The sequence below is a fragment of the Staurois parvus genome, unplaced genomic scaffold, assembly GCF_062004578.1.
Source record: "Staurois parvus isolate SC_StPar_1 unplaced genomic scaffold, SC_StPar_1.0 ptg001168l, whole genome shotgun sequence".
In the NCBI taxonomy this organism is placed as follows: domain Eukaryota; kingdom Metazoa; phylum Chordata; class Amphibia; order Anura; family Ranidae; genus Staurois; species Staurois parvus.
The window spans coordinates 250,839-263,860 of record NW_028318964.1 but is presented as its reverse complement, the minus strand read 5'-3'; the positions used below and the strand labels follow the sequence as shown (position 1 = coordinate 263,860).

Genomic DNA, 13,022 nt, shown 5'->3' with positions numbered 1-13,022 from the left:
ATCTCCATGATTTGTAAGGACAGCCTTAAGTCTTCTAGGCATAGAACGAACAAGTTGGCGACATATTGCAACATTGATCTTTTTCCATTCTTCAAGAATGACCTCTTTTAGAGCCTGAATGCTGGATGGAGAGTGATGCTCAGCTTGTCTCTTCAGAGTTCCCCATAGGTGTTCATTTGGGTTCAGATCAGACCTGGCCACTGAATCACTTTCATTCTGTTCTTCTTCAGAAATGTAACAGTGGCCTTAGATGTGTGTTTTGGATCATTGTCATGTTGGAAAAGTGCACGACTACCGAGGGCACGGAGTGATGGTAGCATCTTCTCTTTCAATATAGAGCAGTACATCTGTGAATTCATGATACCACCAATGAAATGTAGCTCTCCGACAACAGCAGCACTCATGCAACCCCACTGATGGGCACTGCCACCACCATGTTTCACTGTAGGCACAATGCATTTTTCTTTGTACTCCTCACATTTGCGACACCATACAGTTTTGAAACCATCAGTTCCAAAAACATTTGTCTTGGTCTCATTACTCCAGAGTACAGAATCCCAGTAGTCTTCTTCTTTCTCGGCATGGCCCCTGGTAAATTCTAGGTGGGCTTTATTGTGTGTGGGCTTGAGGAGAGGTTTCCTTCATGGACAACACCCATGCATGCCTTTCCTCTGCAGTGTACACCATATTGGTGACCACTTTGAGAACCTAATGTGATTGCTACTCTTTGATGTGTAAATAAATCTAGTAATAAAATGTGTACGCATATTTTTGATGTAAAAATGTGTATACATTTTTGGATCCCTCTGTGTGTATGTATATATATATATATATATATATAAATATATATATATATATACATACACACCTTCCTGTTTGTTACTAAGTTCTGAGAATTTTGTGATAGAAGTAGTAATTTTGCATTTGTAATGATTATAAGATACAATTTAAACATGATAAAGAACTTCAGCAAGCAACATCAATGTAAAGTGATGGCTTCATATGTTTTGCAAGTCACTGCTGACATGTATGTGTAGGTATGAATTGGTATGCATCCCATTACTCAATAAGTTCTAAAGTAACTCCTTTCATTTCATCAAGCAGGCTTTCACTGTTTTCTTTCATGTCATTTAATGTTCCTAGCAATTCATCTGCAATCTCCCGTATCTCTTCTGCTGTCTTTGTTTTGGCTCCTCTATGTAGCTCTACTGATCCCTTTACAAGAAAGGCAGCATCAATGGCTACAAACAATGCAGCAAACACTCCAGAAACCGCGTGAATTGCTCGAACTCCCTGTGCTGCTAACTGAGCCCCTCGGGCTGCAGCTGTTGGTATCCTCCCAAGCTGAGCCAATCTGCCTACCTCCACTGCAACAAACACTCCTTTACCCCCCATTCTGACACAATCAGGGTATTGTTTCGCAAAAGGAACACTACCTACAGCTATGATATTTGTAGCAAATTCTTCAATATTTAAAGAAAGTTCTTCTAATGAATTTATATTTTTGTTAATGTTTTTTATCTTCTCATTTACTATATTACATTTCTTTTTAGTATTTGCAGCATCTGCTATGGAAGCAGAAACTCCAGTGACTCCTCCAGCTGTAGCTACAGAAATTCCAACAATGCTACAAATCAGAGATGCACCGAATGTCACTGGAGCTAGAGCAATGCCTACAATGGTGGTGATTCCACCAGCAATCCCAACAGCACTTCCCACAACATTGCCGATGGTGGCTCTCTTATGGAATGTGTCCACATCGTCCGCTATAGTGTACAGTTCATTAACACAATCTGAAAGATCAATCTTCAAAGAGGTTGAGAGGCTTTTATACTCTTGATAATACTGTTTGGGGAAAAAAAAAACAATGAGAAGAAAGAAATGTTTAGCACAATTATGTTAGTTGTATAAGCAAGCTCGAATTTCTGCATGGCCAGCACAGGCTATGGCATAGGTAGGCCAGGATGCTAGGGCTACACAGTAACCCACACACCATGCTACTGGCTGCCACATCTCTTGGTATAAAATAAAGTCCCGGGTTCAAGGATACTATCATCTGAATGTTTATGCAGTTTACCTAAGCTTTTTGCATTTAAAATATATGTTTAATATTTTTTTTAATGAATACAAAACCGCATTAACATTACCTCAAATTCAACTTTAAACGATACATGGCATGGGAGAAGTATGCCGCTGCTATGGTTATAATACTGTCTGAGTCACTGACCTGAAATAAGTATGGAGAAAATTAATTTTGGCTTTTCCACATTTTATTGGTTTCTTTCCTGCATCAGGCCATTGATTCAGAAGTATTGAAACCCAACACAATAAGAGCATCTAGCACTTTTAAAAAAGGCCACCAATCAAATTTTTTTAATGATGGGTATATTTTAATGTATCTACATGATTTGCTTTTTTCATTTCCAACTTTACTTTCTATCTGTTTAAAGTAGTAAAAAACTTTGGAGGACAGCTCAGCTCAGTTCAGTTTCAAACATTATAGTCTAACTTACTACTTGGCATCTTTAAAACTTTTTCAAGACATGCCATTTAGGAGATCTGCTGTCCACGATGCCACTTGCACATGTGCATTGTAAACACTGTTCATGGCACAATGACTGTGCTGTCTATCTGTACATCAGTGTGCCATCTTTACGTCATTCTGTTTCCTTGGCACAACTGTGAAATTGGTACTATGCTTGCTGTGGATTTCTTTTCATACCGCTTTAAGAACAACACATACTGGTTTCCCAAAGCTAAGTAGATTAACGTTCGTCCTCACTTACACAGTGCTATAGCTCTCATGGGAAGTTACCTGGTCCCAACTAACTATCTGCTGGTTTCCTGAGAGCTTTCCTGCTTTGTAACATTCTTCAGTGGTGACTTCATGCAGCCATGCCAATGCACATGACACAGTCCACTTTTGCCACCATGGGTGAACTTACTCTAAGTAATATCATGCACCTATTACTGGAGTGCATTTATGTAGTGAAGTAGTGGCTGCAAAGAGATGATGATAATCCAAAAAAAAAAACCCTTGACAATTGTTTATGATACACAACACTTTAGTTGACTGAATGTCACTTGATTAAAGTGATTCTAAAGTCTTTTTTTTTAAAGAAAAAAATAACAAACATGCCATACTTACCATTTTGATCCAACATTAGCATTCCTTGTGATGCTATTTGGAGGAGAACACATAAGCAGTATTTATTGTGTGTTTTGTTTTTCAATGTTTTACTCAAAATAACCTGTTATGGTAAATGTTTCTATAGATTATAGTACTGTGACATTCATTTGATGAATTTTTGGGGTTGATTTACTAAAGGCAAATACGCTGTGCACTTTGCATATGCAGGTGCAGTCTGCAAGGGAATTCGCTTTAAAGTTTAGTAAATGAGGTGAAGCTTTGCTGACTTCCATCATCCAATCATGTGCAAGCAAAAATGCTGTTTTTTTCCTTTTAAGTGATTGGTTATTCTTTGCAAAGTGAGCCTGGCTTCACACTGATGCGGTCCGGAATTCGCAACGTTTTCAGTGCGATTTCCGCACCGCATCAGAATCGCACCCAGTTCATGCAAACCGCTGCGGGTGTGTATGTTAAGTTAACAACACCCTGTAATTGGTCCACCAAACTCAGTGCGATGTGCAGAATCCAATAGCATAGGGGTGAATACCCATGCGATCTGATTCTAGTGCGGACCAAAAAAAGGGTCCTGCACCTTTTTGGTGCGGGTGCAGTGCGATTACAGCCATACAAAATGTATGGCTCCAATTGCACGGCACACAAATCGCATGTGATTTGCACAGGAATGTGGTGCGGTTCATGTGCGAATCACATGCAATGTACCGCACCGCATATATGTGAACCCGGGCTGAAACTTGACCTCCTTTACTAAGTTTACAAGCAAATTCACTTGCAATGTGCACAGTCTATTTGTCTTTAGTAAATCAATCCCTATGTTTAGAATATTTGTTTGTGATATTTTGTTTATAAATTTTGTTTATAATTTTTGATTGTTGGATTTATAATTCCACTCATTGAGTCCTCCCAGGTGGTGCCATAATTATAATTCTTTTTAACCTGTAGGTTAGGGTTTTGAGGTGTAATTATGTGAATAAAGAATAATATCTTTTCAAAATGTTTTCTAAAATTTTTGGTATTTTTTAAATTTTGTTATGGGTGTTTATGAGTTTTCTGTGGGACACCTTATATATCCCTCCCAAGCTCTAAAAGTAGTCAGGTAACATGTTAAAAGGATCAGACAGTCCCATGTGCTGGCTGTAAATAAGAAATATTTAATGAATTCAATATTCAAGTAATATTTTGTATTTACCTGAATACAAATGAAGAAATATTTTGAATAATGTAAATGTGAAAACCTGTGAGCACTCCCAAAGATCTGGAAAAATGTAATTCTGTAAAAATGTTATTGAATTGAAAAGCTCACACCTACACATACTAATAAAAATGTGCTAAATACAGAACACATACAATGATCGTGCCCCACTTCTCTGAATGTTAACCAACGCTAAATATAAATAGCAAAAAAACCCCAATGTGAAAAAAACATAAAATGAATATAAATATAATAATAAATAATGTACACAAAGAACTAATGAATAATAAAGCCCATCTCCATATTGTGATTCTTTCAATAAATAATGATGACTTGTACCATTCAAATCTTGCTTTTGACATATGCAATGTGTCTTCACCAACACCGACACCACTTGTGCTCTCACCTGAAATTTTTGAACACACAATTACCGTATTTTTCGCTCCATAAGACGCACTTTTTTCCCCCAAAAAAAGGGGGGAAAATGTCAGTCTTACGGTATTCCCACCGCCGCCGCCGTGTCAAAGTACTGGGCTGGCCTCTCGTCTCTTCTCTGCAGCAGGGCCTTACCTGTTCCTCGGTCCAGCGCTGAGAAGGCTTCCCACGTCGACATCTTTAGCGTGGGCTCTTGGCTGTGACAGCCGGGTGCCCAGTGCGCATGCGCAAGAAGAGCAGCGCTTTGTGAATAGTACGGCATCTTCTGGGACACATGACAGGTCTCAGAAAATGCCAGACCAATCACAAAGCGCAGCGCTTCTCGCACATGCGCACTGGGCACCCGGCTGCCAGCCGGGTACCCACGCTAAACGGAGGACAACTCCGCAGAAGTGGGAGCAGGTACCAGTCAAATTCAGGTACCCGCTCCCCTTCCCTCCCCAAAGGTCAGCAGTCTCTTAGTCATCCCCTGTACTGTCTGCAGTCTCTGGTCATCTCCTGTACTGTCTGCAGTCTCTGATAATCACCTGTACTGTCTGCAGTCTCTGGTCATTTCCTGCACCATGTCCGCAGTCTCTGGTCATCCCCTGTACTGTCTGCAGTCTCTGGTCATCCCATGCACTGTTCGCAGTCTCTGGTCATTTCCTGCACCATGTCCGCAGTCTCTGGTCATCCCCTGCACTGTCCGCAGTCTCTGGTCATCCCCTGCACTGTCCGTAGTCTCTGGTCATCCCCTGTACTGTCTGCAGTCTCTGGTCATCCCCTGCATTGTCCGCAGTCTCTGGTCATTTCCTGCACTGTGTCCGCAGTCTCTGGTCATCCCCTGCACTGTCTGCAGTCTCTTGGTCATCCCCTGCACTGTCCGCAGTCTCTGCTCATCCCCTGTGCTGTCCGCAGTCTCTGGTCATCTCCTGTACCATTTCTGCAGTCTCTGGTCATCTCCTGTACTGTCCGCAGACTCTGGTCATCTCCTGTACTGTCCACAGTCTTTGGTTATCCCCTGTACTATGTCCACAGTCTCTGGTCATCTCCTGTACTGTCCGCAGTCTCTGGTCATCTCCTGTACTGTCCGCAGTCTCTGGTCATTCCCTATACTGTCCGCAGTCTCTTGGTCATCCCCTATCATGTCCGCATTCTCTGGTCATCTCCTGTACTGTGTCCGCAGTCTCTGGTCATCTCCTGTAGTACGTCCGCAGTCTCTGGTCATCTCCAGTACTATGTCCGCAGTCTCTGGTCATCTCCTGTACTATGTCCGCAGTCTCTGGTCATTTCCTGTACTATGTCTGCAGTCTCTGGTCATCTCCTGTACTGTCCGCAGTCTCTGGTCATCTCCTGTACTGTGTCCGCAGTCTCTGGTCATTTCCTGTACTGTGTCTGCAGTCCATTGGTTCAGAATATTTTTTTCTATTTTCCTCCTCTAAAACCTAGGTGCGTCTTATGGTCAGGTGCGTCTTATGGAGCACAAAATACGGTAAGTTTGGTCAAAAATGGCTTCCGTCCATTAAATGGACATATAATGGTGGTAAGACCACTATCAAGACTCTCCTTCAATGCTGATTCAGTGCTTTATAATTTCAAAAGCTGACCGTACTCCTCTCTGTGAGCTCTCTGGGACAGGTCAGCTGACAGCAAGCGTCGAAACATCACCAAGCTTCTCCCCATGGGCTGTAGCCCAGACGTCACAACCAGCCCAAGTCAGCTGATCTGTCCTGGAGAGAGCTCACGGAGAGGAGTCCGGTGAGATCCATTAGAGCCTGAGAGTGTCAGCTACATTTTTACGGATTGTTTTATTCATTTGTGCAATATTTGGTGCAATGGAGCACCTGTATTATGTGAGTGGCCATTGTATATTTTAATAAAATGTTAGTTTTTTAAATGATAAAGTACTATTGGTTTGCCTATATTTCTTCTATATGTGTGCTGAGCGGAGGAGAAGGAAGGAGTTGAATCAGCAGTGAAGGAGTCTTGATAGAGGTCTTACTACCATAAGCTATTTTTGACCAAACTTAATTGTGCGGTCAAAAATTTCAGGTGAGAGCACAAGTGTTGTCAGTGTTGGTGAAGGCACATTGCGTATGTCAAAACGAAGATTTGAATGGCACAAGTCATCATTATATATTGAAAGAATCATGATATAGAGATGGACTTTATTATTCATTAGTTCTTTGTGCACATTGTTTATTATTATATTTATATTCATTTTATATTTTTTTCACATTGGGGTTTTTTTTTGCTATTTATATTTAGCATTGGTTAACATTCAGAGAAACATGGCACGATCGTTGTATGTTTTCAAGAAATATTTTCAAATTGTAATCTGGAAGTGTAAAATGCAGGAATGCTAGCTGCAGCCTTAACAAACATTAAAGTGATTCTAAAGACTCACTTTTTATTTAATTTTTAATAACAAACATAAACAATTGAGTGCTGTCCGTGATACTTTTTTTATTTGCACTAACATACAATTTTGAGGACAAGCTTTCTGGGTATGTCCCCTTCTTCAAAGTCCAAGCAGTACTCTTGGAGTGAGTACTGCTTGGACTTTGAAGAAGGGGACATACCCCGAAAGCTTGTCCTCAAAATTGTATGTTAGTGCAAATAAAAAAAAGTATCACGGACAGCACTCAATTGTTTCTGTCGCAAACTAATACGGCTACAATCACCTAATAACAAACATGTTATACTTACCTGCTCTGTGCAATGTTTTTGCACAGAGCAGCCCCGATCTTCCTCTTCTTGAGTCCCTGCCAGTGCTCCTGGCCCCTACAGCCAGCTGAGTGCGTGCTCACTCCCAACCCGGCTCTGTGTCCAAAAGACACACAGAATGCGGCTCGGTCCCGCCTCCCTGCTCACACCTCAGCTGGCTGTGATTGACAGCAGCAGAAGCCAATGGCTCCAGCTGCTGTGTCTGTACCAGTGAGGAGAGAGAGAGATGCTGCTCTCATGCACATCGTTGGATCAAGATTGGGCTCAGGTAAGTATTTGAGGGGGACTTGGGGGGAACTGCTTGCAGAAGGTTTTCTTACCTTAATACAGAGAACCACTTTAAGCAGAATTCAGTAGGCATGTTCAAGATATTGGAAACTGGACTGAGCTCTGTAGATGTTTTCTAAATATGCATTAAATATTTGCTGGTGAAGTCTAAACACCATCCATAAATGATGATTCTCAGACTACCATTTACAAGCTAGGGTTAAAAAAATACCCATGTGTACAAAGCCATAGCGCTTGTTATTATGCACTAGGTCAAATGTCTGTATGGCTTAATTTTTACAGGATATACTCTGAATTACCTCTTCTAGCTTCATTTTGATCTGTCTTTTGATGGAATCATCAGCCTGTAAATACAAAAAGGTACAATAATATCTGAATTGTATCAATTATGTATATGTGTTCACAAGTAGTAAATTTTATTTAGCCTACCATTTCTGGTTTTACTGCTTGAAAAATCTGCCGGTTCAAGGTTTATAGGTGACAATGTACTAGAACTAAAAGAAAAACATTTTAAACATTTAAAATGATTTCAAGTACAATATCAGTGGTACATAGATCCTGTATATATTAATAATTATATAATTTTATCTCATGAAAGAACTAGTGGATTAGTGCTAAACCATTGTGGTAGTATTGTGTGACATAAAACATTGGAACTACCACTAAAACATTATTTATCAACTATAAACACTTCTATGCCTGCTATATCAATGTTGTAATCGTCTCTTAATACAAGCAGTATATTGCTGTAAATTTTGATCCCTGATCTATACCATTACTGATAAAAATTGGTGTGGCTTTGATAACACAATAAGAGGTGCTTTATCCTTTCTCTTATGATATGGCTTTTGAAGAAGGAATGGACAAGATGTGCTTGATCACAAAATAATGGACAAGATGTGCTCGATCACAAAATCCCCATTTCTTGTCTAAAAAAAATCCTAATTATCAAATTAGGTTAACCTGTTGGGTCCCATTGGCTTTAGTATGTTGCCATGCATACCCCCGTTCACTAAAACGTTATAACTAAGTCATACCACACAGCAACAGGGTCTCCCAGCCAGAATCACTGCGCGCTCCTATCTTTGAAGTGGAACCATTTTCTACTGTGAAAGTAGAGGCCACTTTTCCTGAAAATCCACAGAAGGCAAACCACCAAATCCCACCAAAATCGAGGTAATCTCCTTGCTAGTTATGTGACATTTTTCACTTTTTGCATGGCAAGGGGGCCAAACTGAAGATAAGAGTGGTACTGGGGATATTGAATGTAGTAAATGAGTAACAAAAATAAAAAAATGTACAACCCAACTGTGGTCTAATCAAAATTATATTGGTATAGTTTCTAATGGCAGAAATGTTTAGATCTCTGAATACTATTAACAATTGTGTTTCAAATTTTGAATTTGGGAGGGCTGGTCATATGCAAACTAGTTGATCGAAACTAACTAAATCTAACACCCTAAGTTCTTTTGTATTTGTGTACACAGTGCTTTTGCTTTAAAGGCCAACTGAAGCTTTGGCAGAGAATTCATAGGAAAATTTACTAATGAGGAAAAAGCTTACATGGACAAATCTCATTGCTCGCAGACTTTTAAATGCACCTCAGTATTGACCAAAATATCCAAGGAGTGGGCAGCAGGTTACATGGAAGGAGAGGAAATGTTGCTGACTGCATGATTATGATGATTGTATGATTAATACGTTTTTTGATTTTCTCATATCCATTTAACCAGTGATTAAATTGAATCCTGTCTTGCATACAATACAAATCACTTTTGGGGTGTCTGTAAAGTGGTTGTTAACTCAGACATGGATTATGAACAAAGCACATCCTTCTATAGTGCACTAAGGCTCCATTCACATCTATGCAGTTTGCTTTTTGTCCATTTTGCAGTGCTTTTCGTAGTTCGTTTTGCATTTTTCTACACGTATTTTTGCCATGATTGGCATTTTGTTCAGCTTTTTTTTTTAAAGTGGAAATTTTTTTTGCTGGGCAGAATAAAAATGCAAAATGTAAAACATGGCAAAATCGCTGCAAAAATGCACTACCATGCATTTCAGCAGATTATCCATTGAAATCTATTGTAGCAAAAACGCTGCTTTTTGCTGTTATAAAAAGTCCCTGACCCTTTCCAAAAACGCAACAGCTCAAACAACCATAGATGTGAACATGTTCCATAGGAAACCATGTTAAATGGACTGTAGTGCATTTCTGCAAAATGCACAAAGAACACACATTGGTGTGAACGGAGCCTTAGTGTCATTTCTGTCTGCTGCTTCATTCTTCTGCTATCAGCATTAATCACTTTTGACAAGTTTTCCTGACACCAAGAGAAAAATGGTGACAGGGGAGGGACCTTCAGCAGATTGACAGCCTCAGCTCCGCTCCTGTGAGCTGTGCAGAGGGAGGGGGATGTCACTACACTTCAATCAGCTCTCAGAGCTCTCCTCGCTGAGTTTTGCACTGTGTAATTTCAGCTTACTGTCCCATTTCTTCTGAACTCTCATACAAGCTTTATAAATTCATTACTTTGAACAAATGTTGAGAAGAGAAGACTGCAGTTAGACAGGTACAACTTATGTAGGAGAATTTGTTTTGTCTCTGTGTATCACCTGAGGCCAGCGACTTCACTGGGTATATGTAAGGGTTTACAATGACTTTAAATATTCAAGGTGGCATCATTACAAGCTTGTATTATAAATCCACAAATAGGAATACTACATTACATTTTACGAGTGCTCACCATCTAGACAGCTAGCTGAAAATTTACCAGTATTCAAGTTTGTACTTCCTACCTACACAGCTTTTGACAACGCACCAGAAATTCCTATAATACCCTGATGAAGTTCAGGAAAAGCTTTACTATATGCTAGAATGAGGATTCAAAATGAAAATCTATGCACAATGTGATAAATAGGGTTCCTATTATACAGACTTATAACTTCATATCTAAAAGGATTTAAAAAATCATGAGGCAGCACAACAACATCCTCGCTAATGATAAAAATACGTGTGCAGAGGTGCGGAGACCCCACTACATACCTACTAATGAAGCGGACTACTCAAAGACCTGTAGTAAGAGCCGATCCAGTCAGGAAATATCCGAAAAATGTCTGTAAAATTTCAGATAAGAAAGGGTGCTTCAAATGTCATAAGTGTAACATATGCAGTATTTTAAGATGTGGTTAAACATTTTCTCATCCACATGCTGGGAGAAAATATCTTATTGAAGAATATTTTAATTGTGATGCCAATGTTTGTGTCTATCTTTTAAAATGTCTTTGTTCTCTAATTTATGTAGGAAGGCCTCCTAAATGTAGGTTTCAGAAGCACGGGAGCAACATACAGGTGCCTCTGGAAAATCAGCATCTGCAAAACCCATCAACCAAGATATATCAGTTGCTGTTCACTTTGTGTATGAACAACACCAAACTCAAGGGGAATAGCCATGGATCAGGTTCTTGTATAGTCGCCCGATCGCGTCCATCTGACAGCCAGTTTGTCAGGTTTACACACATCATGTGCTAAAATCTCACTGCTGTCGAGGTATGATATACATCACTGACAGCAGAACATTTAATCATCCAAAACATGCTGCTTTGTGCCTTTTGTTTTGATAAGGCACACTATATATTTTTACATAAGAATTTGTATACAATGTATATATAAAATGTGCTACAGCAGGCGGGAGCTTGTGTAACCCAACCCCCCCCCCCCCCAACTACTGCTGACGTATGACATAGGTTGTGGGTGAAAAAGGGTTAAACATTCAAAGCATGCTGATTCTCACCTTTTGTTCTGCTAAGGCATTCTACAGAGTTTACCTGAAGATGTATATACTTGAAATGACTACCCCTCCCACCGTCCCAATCTTACTGCATAGCAAAGAAGAGCACACAGATCCAGTTATGACAAGTATATACTTAAAAAAAGAAAGATTTGCTTCAAATATTTTAGTTTGTGTTGATCAGGGCAGGGGGCAATTGAATATATAATATGAATACATTACAATTCAGTTTTACATACAAAGCAAGCATACTTACAAGGGTGTAAAAGAAGTATAGCCATATAATGCCATTTTAACATCTCTACCCCAGTTAATTGACAACAATTCACACCTTTACTCATGGAAATCAAGGAATTAATATCCAATCAGGATTCCTGGCACCAACAATGGGGTTATGTAATGAGGACAGGATGGCACCACAACTTTCAAACCTCCCATCCTGCTCTTGGAAAACCAATCTTAACATGCTGCATGTGATTGGATTAGGCGTTCTTAGGTGTGAATGTACATAATGAAGTATCTTCCTGACACTCATTGGAACTGAAAAAGTGGCTTAGTAAGTTTGGAAATGTCTTTAAAATTCCAGAACAAGTCTAGATGAATGTGACTACTACTGCTACTGAATAGAAAGATAACAACCGTACTCCAATCGTAGCTCTTCTTGCTGTATGTATCTTTGTGAGCAAGCTGGGATCTGTGAAAAACATTAACCGCTCCCCCTCCCCCCACCTTTTAGCATAAGTACTGCTATAGGGCAGCAAGGGTGGGCAAAATCAAGTGTATATACATGATTTTGCATTTCCGGGTAGGGGGTTGTGTGCCAGCTGCGCGTGCCCTACCTGTGCTGCCATTCGTGACCTCAGCTGCCAATCACCGTGTCCTGGCCGGTGATTCCCTGCCTGCACCCGGCGATTGCCGAGTATCACCGACGGGGGAGAGACCTGTGTATAAACAACACAGATCTCTCTCCTGTCAGCTCCTGCACACTGATTTATATGGCTCTGCTGTGCAGAGCCATACAAGCCAGAGTGCTTGCAGTGTAAAGCACACACAGCACACAGTAAAACAGCACACAGTTAACCCTTTGATCGCCCCACATGTTAACCCTTTCCTTCCCAGTGCCCTTAGTACAGTGTCAGTGCTTTTTATTAGCACTGATTACTGTATTGGTGTCACTGGTGGTCACTTGGTGACACCAAGTCAGTCCCCCCCCCCATGTCAGATTGCCCGCTGCAGTTCCGCAATCCCGCAGTTCTGATCGCCGCCATTACTAGTAAAAAATTTGAAGTAAAAAAATTCTGGTATACTGTATACTGCCATTTGTAATTGCTATAACTTTCACGTAAACCAATTAATTTACATGTATTGGGATTTTTTTTAGCAAAGACATGTAGCAGAATACATTTTGGCCTACATTTATGACAATTAGATTTTTGAAATTTTTTATTGGACATGTTTAATAGCA

At 40.1% G+C, this 13,022-nt stretch overlaps 1 protein-coding gene across 1 annotated transcript; it reads right to left on the bottom strand.

Annotated features, from left to right (window-relative positions):
* Positions 1-820: 820 nt before the first annotated feature.
* On the bottom strand, positions 821-8,317 carry LOC149438992 (apolipoprotein L1-like). Its single transcript, XM_089659603.1, has 3 exons — positions 8,199-8,317; positions 8,069-8,113; positions 821-1,845 (listed from the first exon to the last, which is right to left on the bottom strand). The coding sequence occupies exons 1-3, from the start codon at positions 8,199-8,201 to the stop codon at positions 1,060-1,062; spliced, it is 834 nt and encodes a 277-aa protein (XP_089515729.1). The 5' UTR covers positions 8,202-8,317; the 3' UTR covers positions 821-1,059.
* Positions 8,318-13,022: the final 4,705 nt, after the last annotated feature.